At 41.6% G+C, this 21,569-nt stretch overlaps 1 protein-coding gene across 1 annotated transcript; it reads left to right on the top strand.

The window, feature by feature from the left end:
* Positions 1-2,104: 2,104 nt before the first annotated feature.
* LOC139463450 (nmrA-like family domain-containing protein 1) lies at positions 2,105-19,847 on the top strand. The gene is made up of 7 exons (XM_071244720.1): positions 2,105-2,530; positions 10,964-11,142; positions 13,021-13,148; positions 13,466-13,610; positions 16,313-16,408; positions 17,330-17,523; positions 18,122-19,847. Exons 1-7 carry the CDS (start codon positions 2,484-2,486, stop codon positions 18,323-18,325), a joined length of 993 nt encoding a protein of 330 aa, XP_071100821.1. The 5' UTR covers positions 2,105-2,483; the 3' UTR covers positions 18,326-19,847.
* The last annotated feature ends 1,722 nt before the right edge of the window (positions 19,848-21,569 follow it).

Genomic DNA, 21,569 nt, shown 5'->3' with positions numbered 1-21,569 from the left:
GTTTTTCAATAGTTTGAAGCATAATTAATGTTTTCAATCATTTTCAAGGATAATCCCTTCCCTTCGTAGCAACGATATCTATAGTAACAATGTCCATAGTAACGATGATGCCCATAGCAACGATGTTTCTTTGCTTGTTGTTTAACGCCGCACTCAGCAATATTCCAGCTATATGACGGCGGTCTGTAAATAATCGAGTCTGGACCAGACAGTCCAGTGATTGACATCATGAGCATCGATCCACGCAATTGGGATATGCTGACATGCATCAACCAAGTCGGCGAGCCTCACCACCCGATCCCGTTAGTTGCCTCTTACGACAAGCATAGTCACCTTTTACGTCAAGCATGGGTTGCTGAAGACCTATTCTACCCCGGTTCTTCACGGGTCGATGCCCGTAGTAAGCATGCCCATGGTAACAATGTCCCATTGTCTGTCATACCGAACCCGGTAGTACGATCACGGACGATGTCCGAAGTAACATACAATGTTCGTAGAAACGATGTCCGTTACGATATCCACGCGGTAATGATGCCTGTAGTATCAGTGTCCTAAGTAACATACCGATATGTGTAGGATCGATGTCTGCAGTGACGATATCCGTTGTAAGATGTCAATAGTATATATCCGTAGTAACGGTTTTCTTTAGTAACGATGTCCGAAGTAGCGTAACGTTATCTGTAATGTTAATCACTGTAGCAACGCTGTTCGTAGGCACAAGGGGGCGGTCGGGTAGCCTAGTGGTTTAAGCGTTCGCTCGTCCCGTCGAAGATCCGGGGTTCGATTCCCGACATAGGTACAATGTGTGAAGCCCATTTCTGGTGTCCCCCGCCGTGATATTGCTGGGATAGTGCTAAGAGCGGCGTAAAACCATACTCACTCACTCGTAGTCACAATTACATCATAGTCGTCGTCACTTCTGTATTAGAACAGTTTTTTTCAATGCGCCAGTATTTGTTTCATGGATTGTCCATGCAAAGTATATCCTTTAAATAAATCTCGTCCATAATGCCTGCTATACGTTGTCAATTTCAATGCATTTCTATCTTCGACATAAAATGGCTAAAAGCTCCATCGCATAAATAGGATATGAATACACGATGCAATTTACTAAGAAAGTGTTATCCCAAATATAACATTTGTTTCGTTATAAATAGGATAGTCCAATACGTAGCTACCGCGTACCTCAATGTAAAGGAAAGACCATTTGATGTCGAATATTAGGGGTGGGGTGTAGTCAAGGGCTATTGGGTAAAAATGATTAGTTCCAGAACATATTGAAATTATATTTTACACACACGAAATAATTGTTCGTGGAAATTCTAGATACCCTAAAGAAGGTGTGTCCTGAGACATAATTGAACAGCTCCTCCTAGTCTGTTTACCAGACCAAAGAGAATAAATTGTAATTGAATCCAACTCAAGTCTAGAATGATTTGGCAAGTCTAGATTGTCTCAGCTCCAAAACATAAGCATTGTCCCGACCCCCATTTGAATTTTACTTTTTATTTTGTATATTTTAAAATAAGATAAGTTTATTTAAAGGACTAAATGTAAGTCTAGGCTCCCCCTTAAGACAAACATATGGTATGTCTAATAGGACATGTTGGAAAGCCTTCAACCCGGGGCTCAATTGCGGCTGGTTAAGCAATTTGAAAGACACGTTGGTAATTGCGAATTATTTTGTATATATAACGTAATTCATATTATAGTTATTATAATCTACTTACTCAAAAACTGCATTAGATTCTATAATGCGACATATTCGTATACCTATCCTCGTGCATTGTTCCTAAGTCTGTTAAGAACAAAATGCGTTTACGGGTTTAAAGCAACACCTTAGGGAACACATACCCACACCTAATACACGCGTTATTATGAACGTGGTATCAATCTCATGCCGCGTGATATCACAGGTCAGTGTGACTGTGAAGCTATTGTACCAAACATGTATAATCTGTGATCCCTCTAAAGAGGACATGGTTGAAAGCCTTCAAACCAATGGCTTTATGTTTCTTAATTCCAGTGCGCAAGACCCTATGACTATCGATTGTTTTAGGTGGCAGATCACTGGGAGAACATACCACGGCAAGGATATAGTGTACGTCGGCATTGAATGCCTCTGTGTTGCGAGGCGCATTTCGATCCGACCACAACATACCAACATGGATGTTTATATAGCATCTTCCTATTCTTTATGTCAACAACTCTTTCTTCATTCATGTTGATGTCACAACCGGTACTCTTTTCAGTTGTTATGTAGTGTCATTCCCGCGCCCGTCTGACGTCAGGAACGGTGAACGTATGGTTCTTGGTCGGCAGCACGTGATGTACGTACAGTTGTGAAGCGATTGCCGCGTGTCTGTCGCAAGACAAGAAGGCGTGCGTCTTCATAAGATTTGGTGAGGCAGGGGCTGTGATATACTGGCGTGACAGGAGCTGAGATGTAGATATGTAGGACACTTGGTTCAGAGGTGATTGGGATGCCAGCCTTCTTCCCTGGCTGTTCCGGCCAATCTGACTTAAACAGGTATGTCATTTACACACAAGTCGTGATTGTTGTGCATTCAATTGTACGTTGTTATATGCCAGGTAATTGCTTTCTCCTTCTTTTCTGATGTTTCATTGTGTGTTCTTCTGTATATATTTAATATAATTTGCTTTAAATATATTTGTGTTACCGTATGTGTTGTTGAAAGGACTGAAATGTTTAAAGAATTCGTCGTTTAAATACTTATCAAAATTACATCTTTTAAGACATTATGTAGTTTTAAGCTACATTATCACAGTTGTGTAGACCCCCCCCCCCCCCCCCGGAAGAGGGGAAGGTCCTGGGTTCGAACCCCGGCCGTTGCAAAAGACTTTAAAAGATGGTCTTGTTGTTACCCTGACTGTCGCGCGGCATTAAGAGGCTAAAATGAGGACTGGTCAGCTCGGTGTGTACTGTGTCTGAGTTGTGTATTGTGTCTGAGTGGGCTAGCACTATAAAATCGGCATTAGTCCGGATTAGTTCAAGCAGCCACACACACACACACACACACACACACACACACACAAACACACACATACATACACAATCCCGTCGACGGCATTGCTTGGGTGGAATCTTTATCCTGATCATAAACTGGTCCTCCATGTTACTGTTTAATGCCTGCTGATTTATGAAACGATGGCATTACACTGAATTATAGATACGGTATATGCCTTACATGTGACCTTATTGCCTCCAATCGCTAGAGAAGTAAAAAAATCGTTCATTCATTCATTCATTCATTCATTCATTCATTCATTCATTTTCACAACCAACAATCATTTATTCATTCATTCATTCTCGCAATAATCATTTGTTCATTCTTTTGTTCGTTCATTCATTCATTCCCACAACTAACCATAATTCATTCATTCCAACCAACCATCATTCATTCATTTATTCATTCATTCGCACAACAACCATTCGTTCATTCATTCATTCATTCAAACCATCCATCATTCATTCATTTATTCATTCATTCTCACAACCAACAATCATTCGTTCATTCTTTTGTTCATTCATTCATTCCAACAACCAAACCACGTTTCATTTATTCACTCATTCATTCCAACAACAATTCGGGGGCGGTCGGGTAGCGTAGTGGTTAAAGCGTTCGCTGGTCACGCCAAAGACCCGGGTTCGATTCCCGACATGGATACAATGTGTGAAGCCCATTTCTGGTGTCCCCCGCCGTGATATTGTTGGAATATTGCTAAAAGCGGTGTAAAACCATACTCACTCACTCACCAAACAACCATTCATTCGTTTACTCATCAATCCATCCATCGACACAACCACTATTCTATCATTGTTATTCGCTTATTTCTTCTGTCAGTCTGTCATTCGTTTATTTCCTCACCTATTCACAGAGTTAGGTCGTTCAAAGGCACTGTCAGTTCCCTTGTCACAATGCACGAATACCTGTTTACCTGGTTGTCGATGTCAATCAAAATTCGATCGATAGCACTTGAGTACAAGCTAGGTGCGAATCTTAGTGATCGTTAAACAGCCCGACGCACCAGGGCGGAGGTGTCCTTGTTGTCACTATCAATCAAAGGCGAATCAATAACTTTAATACCTATAGAAGCCCCGAAGACCGACTAGATGCTACCGTATCCGATTAGCTACCATACAAGAGAGCAGGCTTTATCAATATATTGATGCAAGAAAACAAATGTCATTGACATGTAACGCAAGACGTTCATCTCATAACGATTTGTTTCTCTAACTCTGCACACGCATGGGCTTGTCTGTTATAGACGGAGACGCCGTCATTCGTTGCTTAATGACGTCACTGCATCTCAAAGTGACGTCTTTCCTTTACAAATGACGCCAAACATTATCAGTCGTGTTGAATTTATGACACATATTGCAGGTATTTTAATAGTGTACAGTACGGTTTTTGTTTGAGGATAGCTATTACGTTTCATGGCGATCCTCATAAAAGTGTTGAGGTACGTATTGATAGTTTCATAAGGAAATGAATGGCGTATATATTTTGCCGACTACAGCATACAGAAAACGTATATAACGAACAACGTAAATAACGAACTGATTTTTCCGGTCCTTTGTAGTTCGTTATATCCGTGTTCTACTGTATTTTGCAATGTAATCTTGTGTAGTAATCGTTTGAAAGCATTTTTCTTACACCTGAAAGGTTTGTAAAAATATGTAAAAATTTATTGACATTCTATAAATAGTTAGTGTTGACACAATCTCAATAAAATCAGATCTTAGTTTTCGCTACTGCCAAACAAAGATCTGAGAACATACCATTACGGGTCATGTCAGAACGACCATTCGCGAACTTTGACCGACCAATGAAATGACTGACAGCTTTTTCGAGCTTTACGACACTAGTTTCAAACTAGCGATTACGCTTTTTTAAAACTCATCAAAAGAACATTCTCGAAAGGCTAATAGATGGCCTAGATTGTCTGGAATACCCTCTGATAAATATTTCGAGGTTGCATAATTAGAAAACACATTCCCACTATCACATTCATGATCTGGTAAGCGACGCTCTGATTGGTCGGATGAAAGGTCGTTCTGACGTGACCCTTAATAGGATATCCTCAGATCTTTGTTTAGCGGTAGCGAGAACTAAGATCTGATTTTAATGAGATTGGTGTTTACATTGTTAACCGATTTTCAGTCATCCATTCATATAATTCTTACCATTATTTTGGCATTTACGCCCATGGAATCTGTGTAGCCAGAGAGCTGATACTGGTTATTCTCTGGTGTTGACGTCATACATTACATACTCATGAAGCCCGCGGGGAGTTTGTATTGACTGATTGCTCGGAGATGTTGATAGGAACGGCATCCCTTACTGTCAGGGAACATGCCTATTTCTAGCCATTCAAGGTTTGCACGTATACATTTCAATAAAATGTCCCCAGAGTTCTTCAACAGTCACTACAGGGCCTCTATCAAATGTTAAGTTGTATATATAAGGCATGGAATGACGTCATCCGTGTGTACTTATTCCATGTGTATTGAAATGACGTACAAATATTGAAAATGACAGCTACCTGTCACTAGTGACTATACATTGAAAAAGAAGATATTTACACAATCTTGAAATGTATGATGTTTAACATTAAAACAGAAGATGAGATAAACATTGTCACAATGTTTATTCGGTTTGTAATCCTCTTAATTAATTTTAGCAGCAATCGACGAAATCTTTAATTTTCCACGATTTATCTCTAAATTTACAATACATACCTCCTTGTGACGTCATCCACCATTTCGTGTTATAATGACGTCCTTTTTATATATAAACAATGAGTGGGAGTTGTTTATCGTACAATAAGACCCTGCAGGGAGAAGATGAGCTGCGCCCCTCAAGGTTTATTCTCCCCGCAGTCGTTCATTTCTTTCCGTGAAGAAATAGGTCTTCAGCAACCCATGCTTGCCGAAATAGGCCACTGTGGTTGTCGTAAGAGGTGACTAACGGGATCAGGTGGTCAGGCTCGTTGATTTGGTTGATGCATGTCATCGTATCCCAATTGCGTGGATCGATGCTCATGATGTCAATCTGTGGATTGTCTGGCCAGACTCGATTGTTTACAGACCGCCGTCATATATTATAGCTGGAATATTGCGACGTTAAACAACAAACATACAAACAAAACATACCCATATATAAATTGCAAAATGAAAAACTAACAAACAAATGAATTGAATAAATACATTCCCTCATACACACATGCATACACAACCTAAACATATATTTCATTCAGAGACATACATACCAACATTACCTATATGTCAAGCATTAATTAATAATAGTATTAGCAGTATAAACAGTCGTAGATGTGATCGCTTCGTAGATTAAGACTCTCAATTAAAGGACACCTATCTGATACAATAGTTCTGACGTGAATGGCCGTCACAATACACATTATTGCCGTAACTAGAGTGCAGTTCCGTTCTGAAGGGCTATTATGATATATAAATACATGCACTCCTCTATAACACCTATCTTAGTATCCGAGGACACAGAAATAGTCAAACTATATTGTTTGGCGTGTCAGTATCGCGTTACAACTGTACAGGGACTCAAAGGGTGATTATGATAACAGGATATATACCATTCGGTACGATGCGTTATCTGACGGTCATCAGATATTGGCAGGCGACGGCGTATGCAGGCGTGTATTTTGCTGACGCTTATGATTTTGTAATGTCTAAACTTACACAAGCCAACCATGCCCCGATAAATAAATGAGAAAACGTATACTTCAAATACTGAATTAAAGGAGTTCGTTGACGATAGATTAAAGCAGGCATGGCCGAGAAAACTCGACAAACGACTCCTTAGATAATACATTCTTCTGTGACATCCAGTACTGTGACATGAAAAGGCTCGCATCATTCAGTTGTTGTTTCTAGTACATGAATGAATGGGGGCGGTCGGGTAGCCTAGTGGTTAAAGCGTTCGCTCGTCACGCCGAAGACCCGGGTTCGATTCCCGACATGGGTACAATGTGTGAAGCCCATTTCTGGTGTCCCCCGCCGTGATATTGCTGGAATATTGCTAAAAGCGGCGTAAAACCATACTCACTCACTCACATGAATGAATGAATGAATGAATGAATGGGCGGTCGGGTAGCCTAGTGGTTAAAGCGTTTGTTCGTCCCGCCGAAGCACCGGTCTGCAAATCTTTATTTGTTGATGCAAATTGGGTTGTGAAAGTAGGAACGGATAACGATTACTGGTGTTGACATTTCATCGAATATTGTATTTTATTTAACCATGAGAACGGTATGTCCATGTATAATTCATCGCATCGACGAAAAGATTGTTATACGTTTCTTGGATACAAAATTGTGTAATATTGTCATCCATATTTCTGTCCTACATTTTTGGTCAATATTTGTCTTGCTATTGCTATAATTCTAGGTTGAAATGTAACAGAAACCGATGCTTTTAATAGTAAATACAGTATATAAATTGCAATGTAGACCCTTTATTAAAAATGAATGCTGCGCGGCTGGTATTTTGCAAATTGACGTATAACCAAATTGCGATGACAGAAAATTCCCTGTGGATATATTTTTCTCACATTTTGTTAGACTAATGGATGTACGTTAATAATTTGATTTTTCTGATTAGGTCTTAAAGCCAGAAATTATTATCCGCAATAAAGAACAAAATGGCATACCACATATTTCTTAGTAATTTGATTAATTATAAATTCTTCTCGTTAAGGATGCACGTGTCATGACACAGAGAGCGTTGCTATGGTGTTAGCTTCCGAGTAACGGAGTTGGATAACTGTTGGTTGTGGCTAATGATGACATATCAATTACAAAGACTCATGATGCAATTATAGCTACAGACGCAGGTATTAATGTTACGTACTTGTAAATACAAACATTAAAATCTTGAGACCCTTTTTCTTCTGACATATTTGTTTATGTCTATGAGCTATACAAAGAAAGGCAAGGCATTGCTCTCAGTCAATATATAAGGTAACAAAAGAATTTAGGGATCATGGACATTATTAGGGATAATGTTTATATAATTGTGTGCTGTCTTCCACTCAAAAATTATTCCCGACAATGTTTATCATCCTAAGTTTTTTGTTGAGTATATTATATATAATGCAAGAGAGGGACCTCAGTATTAGTTCAGTCTAAGTATCTACAGGGAAGCTACGCCTACGGAAAGCTAGACCAAGAAGAGAGAAAAAAATGTTTCTCATCATCTTGGGAGTCATTTTAACCAAGCTGGTCAATGTTTTTTCCCCAGTTCAGAATTCAGCCATTCCGCATTATATACTTTTTGGTCTTTAATTAGAGTTATCTTTCCTTTTCTATGTGACCACCAGGGTACACTTTGTACCAGACTTTAGCGTTGTGGTTGTTTCCATGTTCATGGAATGTACTTGCAACACTTTCCTTGGAAATCAATACTCACTCATATCGGGTTGTCTTCTTTCATTCGGGTGGTTAAAGCGTTCACTCGTCACGCCGAACACCCGGGTTCGATTCCCCACATGGGTAAAATGTTTGAAGACCATTTCTGCCGTCCCCCGCCGCGATATTGCTGGAATATTGCTAAAAGCGGCGTGAAACCATACTCACTCGCTTATTTCATTCGCTGTATTAAAACAAGACCATGGCAAGACACACATAAAAGTGGTTATACAAATATGAGTATGAAGATTTGTGACAGGCCCACTGCATGTAGCTTATTGACAGACAGGCCCGGTGAAATTCCCATTTGTACATAAAATAGACAACACAATCAATAGGGTACGAATGAAAGACTGATGTGGGAAGTTGTCCCTGCTTAAAACAACCCTTGATGGTTTTGCTTTATCTGTTGATATTTTCAATACGTAGTGTTGTGTTGTACCGTTCATTCCATGACGGATCCTAGGGCACTCTGTTCAGATAAGTGTCCTATTTAGTGTATTGACCCACAGTCATCTCCTAAACAATGTCACATTTACCCTCAAATATCCCAAGGATCTAACCTCCTTAACCATGGTCTGATTTCACAAAGCCTTAATGCCACGACTGTCTATAAGTCCATGTTAAAGAACGGGAGCTATGGCAGTCAACGGGCTAGAACCGAGTTGTAGAACGGGGCCCTGACACGGGAAGCACACCTTCGCCACGTGGTTGCTAGGAACATGTTGTTTTGCCGTGGCTATCAAGTCTACATGGATCAATAGCCGACCTTCTCCGCATCAGTTCGTCAATCTGATACATAATTGACTCAACGGACTCACACACTGTCGCCCTTTGATCTACTGACCCTATATGAACGGTGGTCCAGTGGTCCAGTGGTCCAGTGGTCTCACATCAGCTATTTAGTTCGAATCCAATATTCACCCAAATTTAACTTTGATTTTGTACACCTTTCCCGTGTCTGTCGAATTCACCGTAGTGATGACCGGTTATCCCCCTGTTCCCACATGAAACTGACCGGGAGATTGAAGGCACCGATAATCTTTAGCTGATTATTCCTGTCGCAGGTTCAGGCTTCTAGTCGTCCCAGACAAATATTGAAGACGGAGTTTCTTTTAAAATGTATTTACTTGCCTGTAACATGAAACGTCAACATGAGAAAAGTGTTGAGTGCTGTCGGCCGATCCTACCAGGATGACAGGTGACAATTGACTGTCCATATTATATATGATGTATATAATAATGATAGGAGTAAAACAGACAAAATATGTATATAAGCACTATGACTATGAATAGAGTGCTTTCATGATGAGATAATATGCTGACGTCACACTTATGGCGCGAAGTCAGTGATCCATAATATTGTGTTTTTGGTATAATATGTTATTAAAATATGAAACATATATACATATAGTGTTATTCCTTTCACACACTGTCTAACGTGCTATGCTAGTGCAGTGATTAAGTTAGTAATAGCGAATAGCGCGATGTTTACAATATAGTTTCGCCCTGATTACTGTGGGTTTGTCAATACAAGACTCGTGGGTGAACGTCCTCGATATTAATCATTTGGGGTTTTCCGTCAACACTCACCTTACATGTCGCCACAACGTCACCACGTACCATGCATGTACAAGATCCGGGGTTGAATTGGTCTTCAGCAACCCATGCTTGTCCTTAGAGGCGACTGAGCGTGGTCAAGCTTGCTGACTTGGTTGGTGCATGTCATTATAACCCAATGACGTAGGTCGATCCTCATAATGTCAATCACAGGACTGTCTGGTTCCGACTCGATTATGTTCAGACCGCCGTCATATACCTGGAATATTGCGGCGCTAAACAACAAACACACAAACAAAACAAGACATACTTAAATTTTATGATGCTGAACAGGTTCCGACGTATTTCACTGTGCTATGGTAACCCTATACAATAAGCTGACCATGCATCGAGTTCCCCGATTCTCGTGTGAAGATACGGCATCTTACACACAACCGGATGTCTCACAGAGCATGAATGTTCCCAATGGACATGCGTAGGATGTCCTGGAGGCCTAACCACTGATTAACAGCAACACACGGCCCATTGTAGTATATATTACTGTTTATTGACAACGGATTTGTTCACCTGCTGTCGTGTTTACTTGCCCAGACCTAACATTTAGAGACATCGCAGTAGTGTAGTGAATGGAGCGTTGGTCTGGTAAGCAGGTGGTCGATGGTACCCAACCCCTACACACGTGTATGTAAGAACACTAACCTTTAAGGACGCCACTTTTTCCCCATTTCACTTCACCTCACCTGTGTTTCTGGAACGTCGTGTTATCCTCCCCAAAGTTAGCCTACAACAAGTCCATGACCTACGACAATATGTTCATACAGCGCGAACTAAATATCTAAGGCAATTACGGTAATGGCAGCATGCTTTTCGGAAACTGACCAAACTGTTTACACGTAACCATGTAATTGTATTTGTATTCCACTAAATGCTTTTGTTTCAGTATGGGTTGCGGCGCGAGCGTGGGTAACGAAGAAGACCCGCTCAAAGTGGTGGTGTTCGGAGCTCTTGGAATGGTGGGAGGAGCTGTGGCGTCGGCACTGGTCAAAAGTCCAAGGGTCAAGGTCATCGCTGTCACTCGCACCCCAACGAGTGGTCGCGCAAACGAACTAGCTGAGAAAGGTGAGACCAGGTATCATTGAAAATTGATGATGCATGTTTCCTGTTCCTCCCAGAGGCAACGGCGCCCCTGCTTATAAACTATTGCATGAATTAAATTAATATTAAATAACATTTACAATCATACCCTAACGTCAACGTAATAGACGCCGATCAAAGTAGCGGATTCTTACAAAACGTGCATATCGGTTTTTCGATTCATACCTCAATGAACCGAAAAAATACAAAGTCAATGCTGATACTTAAATTCGACAGTCGAAAATGACGACATTGATAAACATTCCAGGTGAAGGAATACTTACTGTGGCGTGACATCAATCAGGCGACTGTTTGATTTATGCACATTGCTTGACACGCCTACAAAGTCAGTAGCCAATCAACGGAGAGTAGGTTCAAAACACTGTTCATAGGACCCGTCAATCAAGGGAAGAGACGAGAAGAAGTGCAACGGTCAGACTGTAACGAACCGGAACAAATATATCCTAGAGAAGGCGGCTGTTTCAAATGACCAGATTCAAACATTAGTTCCCCGTGAACGGGAAGACACAGTCGAAAAAATGCTAGTTAGAAATGAAACCCGAAGACTTGAAGGTCCTGCACGTTTGCTCTTTCATTCCTTCTCGGTCTTCGGTCTGAAAGGGTGGTTTGGACAACGAATATGCATAAATTTCGCTGAATGTCCAGTGCATGACGATACTCGGGAGCACAAAGGGAATTTCCTCGACGGTTATATTGGGATTCCCCGACATTCGATCCGTAGTAATAAAAGTAGTCCGCCTCGGTGGCCGTGGCTTAAATTTTAACATTCATTTCGAAATTAATGCAATAACACGTGACCAATTCAGTCCTTCGGGATGCAAGAATTGCAATGAACACAACGAAAATTCAATTACATATCATACAACTCTTAGATTATACACAAACTGCAAAAGGAGCAAAAGAAAGTATATACTTGAAAATTGGGCTTGACCAAACGTTATGAAAGCTCTCGTAGGTTGAAAAGAGTCGCAGACTTAAATCAGACTTAAGCCCCAAGCACATCGATTCATCACCATCGTATAACCATTTCTTGTTTGTTTAATTTTTAGCCACCGTCAAACATGGGTGTATACTTTCTTTTGCCCGGCAGTTTATTATCGTCATGGTTACCATGAATGCTTTGTGACGAGGATGGCACAATACAATTTGTGAATTAAATAACGCATCGTTCCGACACAGGGTCATCACGAATGTGATACTGTTAACATGTGATCTGTTGACAACAGGTTTTGAGACATAAAGGGCTCCCACACTTTGCCGAGTTGTGTCCCGAGTATGGACCCGAGCTGACTCGGGGGTACTCGTATGGAGCTCGTAGCGAGGTCGTACCAAACTCGGGGTAACTCGGGATACCTCGTACTGATCTACGAGAGTTTTGGAACTGCTCAAAACACTCGTGGCGCCAGCCAACTCGTAACACACTCGTCCTACTCGTGGTATCCTCGTGGCGACCGAGTTAGGTTCGGGAGATCTCGGCAACCACCTCGGCAAAGTGTGAGAGCTGCTTTAGGTTAAATGTATTGATGTTGTAGATTGTCCTTAACTATACTTGCAGCACTGAGTTCATACATTGGGATGTTTTTCCTAAAATGTTTGGTGCTAGGGTTTTGGTCAAGACGTTGATTTTTATTCACGTCATTTGCTTCCCTTTGTGGGTTTCAAGGTGTGAAGCACTTATTATTATTTTATTATTATCATATGGTTGGAACTATGCTTAAAACGGCTCAAAATTTATTCACTCACTCCAAATAATGCGCTGAATTCTTTGACTGCCTTTTATCTATGAAGACGTCTCCACCGTATGGAGAAAGACATCATCAGCATGTGATGTGCGTGTTATAGGTGCAGTGATAAGTACAGCTGATCTCAATGATCCCCGGAGCTTGGAGCGCGTGCTCGACGGAGCTCATGCAGTCTTCCTGACAACGCACTACTGGGAGCACTTCAGCAAAGAAAAGGAAATCAGTCAGGTGAGAGTTATTTCCCTTGGGGAAATGCCAATTACGAAACACGGCCACATTTCCATTAAGTTATCAAGTTATTTCAAGTACAAAAACATATTTATGAAATTAGCAGCAACACGAAGTATTCCCTAGGCCTCTTTGCAATATGAATTCTAAATTATATTCAAAATCCGAGATATATTTTTCCTCTTCCCTGGTGTGTTCCGAATGCATATGAAATTTCATTGTTTGCTTGCTTAAGGTAATTTGAGACAATATTATTTTAATTTTATTACAATAAAGTGAAGACTGATCCAGCGTAATCAGGAACTTTTCTTTCAAAGGGCACAAACGCTATAGATGCTGCTGTTAACTGCAACATCCGGCATCTTGTTCTGTATGGATCTGAAGCTCCCGACCCCGAGAAAGTACCTGAATGTGGCCCCTTTGAAGCAAAGGCTGAGTTAGAAGAGTATCTGATGTCCCAAGGTAGGTTGTTTTTGTTTTATTGTAGATTTATTACTTTCTGATTGTTTTTTTGTTGTTTATCGCTGCACTCAGCGCTATCCAAGCTATGAGACGGTGACCTGTAAAAAATGCAGCCTGGACCAGACAAACCCGTGATTGATATTATGAACAACCTTGCACACCGTCGAGCGACACGTTTTGTTTGTTTGTTTGTTGTTTAACGCCAGCTAATTCCAGCTATATGACGGCTGTCTGTAAATAATCGAGTCTGGACCAGACAATCCAGTGATTGACATCATGAGCATCGATCCACGCATTTGGGATACGATGGCATGCATGAACCAAGTCAGCGATTCTGGCCACCCGATCCCGTTAGTCGCCTCTTACGACTAACATAATCGCCTTTCACGGCAAGCATAGTCGCCTAATCAACCAAGTCACCGATCCTGACAACCGGGTTCATTTGATCGCCCCTTTATGACCAGCATGGGTTGCTGGGGATCTGTTCTAACCTGGAATCCCCACGGGGTACTTTTACTATTTGTAACTATATGATGGCAGGTTGACGCTGTTTCCTAAGATGCGGGTGGATAGTGGAGAACTAGTGGATTGTTTAAACTTTGCCCGACCGAGTCCGGTGTGAGCTCCCACCAAAATAACTTCGGCAGTTGTTTAAAATGAGATCCGTGTTATGTAGACAGCGTGATGTACTGACGTATGTCGTATTTACCTGTGAACATTTATTGAATAACCAGGGAGCAATTTACGGATTATCTGCCCCAATTGAATTAATGCTGTAAGCCCCGACGGATTATCTTTTCCGAGTGAATATATAGTGTATGTCGCGAACCTTTTGCGAAGGACAGAATTCATTCACTAGTGACAGATAATCTGTAATTCCTTGGTTAGTCCATATATCACACATTCGGATATTTTAAAGACTTATGATATGTTGATCCTTCAGTACGGAAGCCTTTTAGGGCCATTTTGTTTGTTTTTGTTTTTTTCTTGAAATTTCAAGTTATTATCTTAAATTTTACGTTAATATCTTGACATTTCAAGTCAGTATCTTAAAATGTTAAGAAAAAAAACCAAAAACACAAATGGCCCTAAAAGGCTTCCGTACTTTAAAGCATCTTCACTTAAGGTAGCCTGTTGTTCAGATGACGTAATGTAATCAATTTGTGACATCATAAACAATGCATGACGTCATATCGTATTTTTCTCACCGTGTTGTCATATGGCATCAATTGATCAATTCTCAGTATTGAGAATGACTTTGATTCCCATGCGCAAATATCGGGTCAAATTCTGAAACATAAATCTACAGAGATACCCGAGGACATATGGTATATATTGTATACTCATTTTATCAAGAAGCCAACATTATGCCGTTTCATTTGGTACTTGGGGCGAGACCCGTGAAGATCTAGGGTAGAATAGGTCTTCAGCAAGCCATGCTTGTCGTAAAAAACGACTATGCTTCTCGTAAGAGGCGACTAACGGGATCGGGTGGTCAGACTCGCTGACTTGGTTGATGCATGTCATCGTATCCCAATCGCGTAGATCGATGCTCATGATTTACAGACCGCCGTCATATAGCTGGAATATTGCTGAGTGCGGCGGTAAAGAACAAACAAGCAAACAAACCAAGAGCCTGAAGGTCGAGGGATGCACAGGAAAGTGCTGCTCGTAAATTCCTGTATACTCTGCTACTGATCATTTGTCCCTGTTAGTTTGCAAGATAAAAAGGTATTTTATAGTGAGATACATTTGTGACTACACTGAGCCCGCCTTCCGGTAACCCAGTGTGGGAACTCAGTTACTTGTGACGCCACAAGCAAGTGACCTCACAACACTATGACGTCAATCAGGTAGCTAGGTGAGGTGAGGTGAAATGGGGTTTAACGTCGCGTCCAAGATTATTGCACTTATATAGCGACGTGTGTGTGTGTGTGTGTGTGTGTGTGTGTGTGTGTGTCTGCTTGTACTATAGTCCGGACTGATGCCGATTTATAGTGCTAGCCCACTGAGATACCATGCCGCAGTTTAACATGAATACCCCACTCAGACACAGTATACTGACTCCGACATACTGACAAGTCCTTAATTTAGCTTGGGTGAGATTGCATCCCAATGCTTTGCCATTGGTTACATGACGTCACAATCAAATCACATCACTAATGGCTCTGTTACTGAAGCTGTTAGCAGTACTTTCTACACTTACGACACTGCTTATTACTGTCTACAAACTGAAAAGAGTTGGAAGAATGATGTTGGATGATAAATAAAATCTCACCCACGTGTCTTTTGATATCAAATATATCAGCACGAGTTGATAAAAGTGGAAAAAACTCCGAGGCTTGTCTAGGTGCTCGAGCTCGATAGGTGCTGGGGTGAGATTCTCTCCCTATATGTTTTTCATTTCCTTGAGGGGGCACGGGTGGCCCAGTCGTCTAAGGCGCTGTGCAGAGTTGCGTCCCTTGAACACGCCAGAAACCTATGATTGTGGGTTCGAATCCCGGTTCGCCCCGATTATGTTTCTAGGTTTGTCAGCACCATACCCGTGCTCGTGGGTTTCACCGAAGTGGTAAACGTCTGAGACCTGCATCACTTCGGGCTTTCCTCCCACATTAAGCCGACACGCCGTGATATAACTGGAATATTGTTAAAAGCGTCGTTAAACCAACTCACTCACTGATTTCCTATTTTGTCCTTGCCAGATGTACCATACACGCTGTTGAGGATGCCCTTCTTCTATGAGAACCTGCTGACCGTATTCAAGCCACACAGATTAAAGGAGGCAAACTATGCAATAAGTGAGTTGGAAGTCGGGTAACACTGATCCGGGTGCTTGCCGAAGTGAGGACAAGTAACCACACGTACACGTCTAATTCAGAAGTGCAGAAGTTATACCCCGAACTAACATAGGCCACCAAACTGAGATGTAATGAATAATTATTGTTTTCAATCCCTGACATGAATAAAGATATATTTTACGATAGCTTCAATAACCTTTCGTAACGCCCACTTCACTCATCATTCAAGTTTTTATAGTCAAATTTCCTGCGGAATTGCTTCGCGAGAAGCCTCCGTTCTAAAAGTTCTGTATCTTGTCATACACGACAAGGATGGATAACTTTAATTGAGAAATAAACGACGAGTGGGGGTTGTTTATCGTACAATAAAACACTGCAGGGAGAATAAACTATGGGGGCGCTAAACAAAGATCTTTCTTAATCGGTAGCGAGAACTACATGCATGTAAAATCTGATATTAATGAGATAGCATAATACATTTACCCATATTCATAATGAACTATTTTCATGTACCGTGTGTGTGTTTCTAATGTGATATTTACCTTCGAATCAAAACCATATTTCTGTTATTAACATACAATAACTTTACCATGTTTTAAAACAGCGATCATGTAGTAAGAGTGAGAGAGTGGTAGTGGTATTACGCCGTTTTGAACAAAACTCCAGCAATATCACGGCGGGGAACTTGAACTTGGCTTCACACACAATAACCATGTGGGAAACAAATTCAGATCTTCTTCGTTATTTCAATTATTTCCCCGTAATTTGAATTTATTTTGTCCAAATTCGAAACTCAGAAACTTGAAATAACGAGAAGATAACTTGCCCCCCTCCACACACACACACACACAGCCCCACGCCACGCGTGACGAGCCATCGCTTGAACCACTAGGTTAATACGATTTTTCTTTCCTCCTACAGCTTTGCCACTAGAGGACGACTCAATTGACAGTATGAGCGTGAGCGATATGGGGCGTTGTGTCCTGAACATATTCCTGAAACCGAAACCATATCTCGGTCAAACGGTCAACCTGTCCGCGGACAGAATCACGGCCAAGCAGATGGCGGACGTGCTGACCAATCACATGCGTCACACAGTCTTCGTGTGTCCACTGGTACGATTTTTGTTTTCTTTGTTGTTTTACGCCACAGTCAGCAATAGCCAAACTACATTACGTCCTGCAAATAATCGAGTAAGAACCAGACAAACCAGTGGTTGATATTATGAACACATCCCACGTCGAAGGGTACGATGACACAAAGTCCCAGAGCCAGACCACCTCGTCCAGCTCTTACAAGTCCGTGGAGAACGTTTTTTCTACTTGAGACAGAGAGCGGTTCCTTTGTATGTTTTCCAGTTCATGAGTGAGTGAGTGAGTTGTGTTCAACGACGCTTTGAACAGTATTACAGTTATATCACGACGGGTTAGCTTAATGTGGGAGGAAAGCCCGAAGTGATGCAGGTCTGAGACGTTTACCACTTCGGTGAAACCCACGAGCACGGGTATGGTGCTGACAAACTTAGAAACATAATCTGGGCGAACCGGGATTCGAACCCACAATCATAGGTTTCTGGCATGCCCAAGGGAAGCAACTGCACATCTAATCGCGGTGCCTAGACGACTTGGCCACCCGTGTCCCCTTTCCGATTGACTGAGAAAGGTTTTTATTGGCGTTCCTATCTGAAGGAAATCAATGTTTGTTTTGTTTTAGATTCGCGTTGAAGACTATGCGAATTTCAAGTTCAGTGGAGCCAGGGATCTAGCGGCTATGTTCCAGCACTACAGAACCTTGGATCCTGTAGGAGACACGCGTATGACGAAGAAACTGTGTGGCTCTTCTCTCACTTTCGAAAGGTGGGTGACGGAAAATACAGATAAGATCATGGTGGCGATGAAAGAGGAAGAGGACTTGTGATCCTCATTGTCTGAAACACAAACTTCTTAAGTTCGTCCACATGATAGTATTAGCGAGGATATGTGTGGGGCACGTGTTTCGCGAGGACGGGAACGTCTTATTGGTGACCGGGAACGTATTATTGGTGGCGTCGTTGTCGGGAGGACGTGCTCAAAGGGATGTGTTTGAAATACATGTTTCAAAGAAAGTGTTATTAAAATGTGCTCCAGGGAAAGTGCCTGGAACACTTGCTTCAAGAAAGGTGTGTGTATCTCGTACCTTAACATTTCTGGAACATGTCATGTGGTTCAATGGTGATGTGTATCGAGACGATGGCCTCTAGATCTCTGAAGAACTTCCGGAACATGATTGAAAGAACGTGCTTGGAACACTCACTTCACTGAACGTCACGTTTCTGGAACAGAGGCTTTAATAGAAGTTGTTTTAAACGCGTGCTTTAGGAATGTCTGGAAAATATGCTTCAAGTGAAATGACCCAAACTCGTGCTTCAAGGAAAGCGATTTGAGCAAATGTTTCAATGGAAGTTGTTTGGTCGTTGTTCTGACTCGCTTCAAGTGATGTAGTCATGCAGATAACGTACTTTACAGGGATGCACCAGATTGTTCACATGCAAATGACTTGATCACGTGTATATATACACCTTAGGTGAGTGAGTGAGTTGGGTTTGACGCCGTTTTTAACAGTATTCCAGTTATATCACGGCGTGTCAGCTTAATGTGGGAGGAAAGCCCGAAGTGATGCAGGTCTCTGACGTTTACCACTTCGGTGAAACCCACGAGCACGGGTATGGAGTGATGTCATGAGCAACGACCACCTGTCAGGGTACGTTGACACGCCATGAACCAAGTACCACCCTGACCATCGATCCATTTGGTCGCCGTTCAGGTTAAGCCTAGTCTAGATATTCCCATCTATGAATTTCAGATATACTGTACATGAAGTCATGCAAGTATGATTTTTAGTTCTTCACGACCTCAGAGGATCCTGGAGGGGAATAAAAGCAAAGAGGAAAAAAAACTTCAAAAAAAACCTTCCAGTAGCCTAAAATTAGAAGCGAAGTAATTTTTTTAATATTTTCATTGTTATCACTTTTGTCGTGCATAGAATAAAATCGATTTTATTATCAATACAAACACAAAGCTTCAGCTTGGAATAGTCACTATCACTCAGTACTGATAGTGTCGATCCTGTTCCATGTTCAACTCCACTGGTGTACCCTGTGAAAAATAACAACCCATATCTGTTGATAGTGACATCTGTTGTCTGAGATATTCAAGAAGTTCATCTTCTCATCTTCTCATTTGCCATTTTTCGGCACATGCTTATATGTGTTATTTGTATCAATACAAATTAAAGGAGTGAGTGAGTTTGGTTTAACGCCGCTTTTAACAGTATTCCAGTTATATCGCGGCGTGTCAGCTTAATGTGGGACGAAAGCCCGAAGTGATGCAGGTCTCTGACGTTTAACACTTCGGTGAAACCCACGAGCACGGGTATGGTGCTGACAAACCTAGAAACATGATCGGGGGAACCGGAATTCGAACCCACAATCATAGGTTTCATAGTTGCCCAAGGGACGCAACTCTGCACATTTAATCGCGGCGCCTTAGACTACTTGGCCACCCGTGCCCTCCACCACCACCCCAACCCCCGCCACCCCCAGCTTCCTTATGAATGGACCTAATTGGAAGTCTCGTACATGATGCGGATCATTACGCCCGTCGTTCATTGCAAGTTAAATGGCGATTTGCAATAGACAGTTGCTCAAGAACATTTCGGTAATTTTATCAATGTACAATATATGCATATATTTGTATTGTTTCAAAAGTTGTCCAAGTCTTTTGGGAAATCTCCCTTTTAATGACCCGAAATACGCAGCGATTTGTGTGTTGTCCCTTGTTTTTAACGTCTGCAATATTAGCCTTATAATTTATTCTTCTTATATTTCTAAAAATAATTTTCCTCCCAGGCAAATATATCTGTGTTATCATATATGTATATAAACTGCCTGGCAAAAGAAATACACGATAAAACTGGATTTGTCCCACAAAGTAACCCTTTCTTGTTTGTTTCTTTATTAGCCACTATCAAAGATAGGTGAATGCTTTCTTTTGACCGTCAGTTTAGAATGTATTATACAATTTTCTCTATATTATTATTGATATTATTATTACGCAGTACTACTGATCGAAAATAAAGAAAATAAATGTCTGTTACAATATTTGTACCGTGATTTAAGGGTGACCTCTTCAGGTCAATAACGTCGGATCCTGGTGAACCAAGAATACTCTGCGACAACCTCCAGATTTTCCCTCACTAGGGCAGTGGGGTTGCCTAGTGGTTAAAACGTTAGCTCGTCACGCTGAAGACCCGGGTTCGATTCCTCACATTGGTACAATGTGTGAAGCCCATTTCTAGTGTCCCCAGCCGTGATATTGCTGGAATATTGCTAAAAGCGGCGAAAAACCATACTCACTCACTCACTCACTATACCCTCACTATCATTTTGAAGAAGCTTTCCTGATAGCATCGCCGCCCTCGTGGTCTAGTGGTAGAGCATCACCCCGGAGAAAAGATCCGGGGTTCGATATCCGGCTGCTTATTATACTGTGTCTGAGTGGGGCTTTAACGCCGCCATTGACAGTATTCCAGTTATATCACGTGTCAACTTAATGTGGGAGGAAAGCCCGAAGTGATGCAGGTCTCAGACGTTTACCACTTCGGTGATACCGACGAGCACGGGTATGGTGCTGACAAACCTAGAAACGTAATCGGGGCGAACCGGGATTTGAACCCCAAATCATAGGTTTCAAAGTTGCCAAAGGGACGCAACTCTGCCCATTTAATCGCCGTGCCATAGACGACCGGGCCACCCAATACGTAGAAATAACTGGACAGGGGTAATCGGTGGGAGACAGCAAGAACAACGTTCCCCTGTTTATTTCAACCATTGTGACCACACGATCCCCATTACTCGAATCGAGCTTTCTCTTGCGAAACTGCAGATAGAATAGTTTAACAAACCTCAGGTAGCGGAATTCTATGTTAAATACTATAATTATTTAAATGACAACGGAATTTTGCTAGCATCATTGAAGGTACTGTGACAGCTTCTAAACCATTTTACGTTGAACGGTTAGGAAGCAGGTGCTCTCTGTACTGCGACCCTTTGGCAAGTGAAGGGCAGGTCAATGAAACTTTGTCATTTTGGCCAAGAACCAGACATTCAGATACCCGTGAACAT

Source organism: Haliotis cracherodii, unplaced genomic scaffold (genome assembly GCF_022045235.1).
Source record: "Haliotis cracherodii isolate W230 unplaced genomic scaffold, xgHalCrac1.p SCAF_1, whole genome shotgun sequence".
Classification (NCBI taxonomy): Eukaryota; Metazoa; Mollusca; class Gastropoda; order Lepetellida; family Haliotidae; genus Haliotis; species Haliotis cracherodii.
This window is presented reverse-complemented; position numbering and strand designations above follow the sequence as displayed.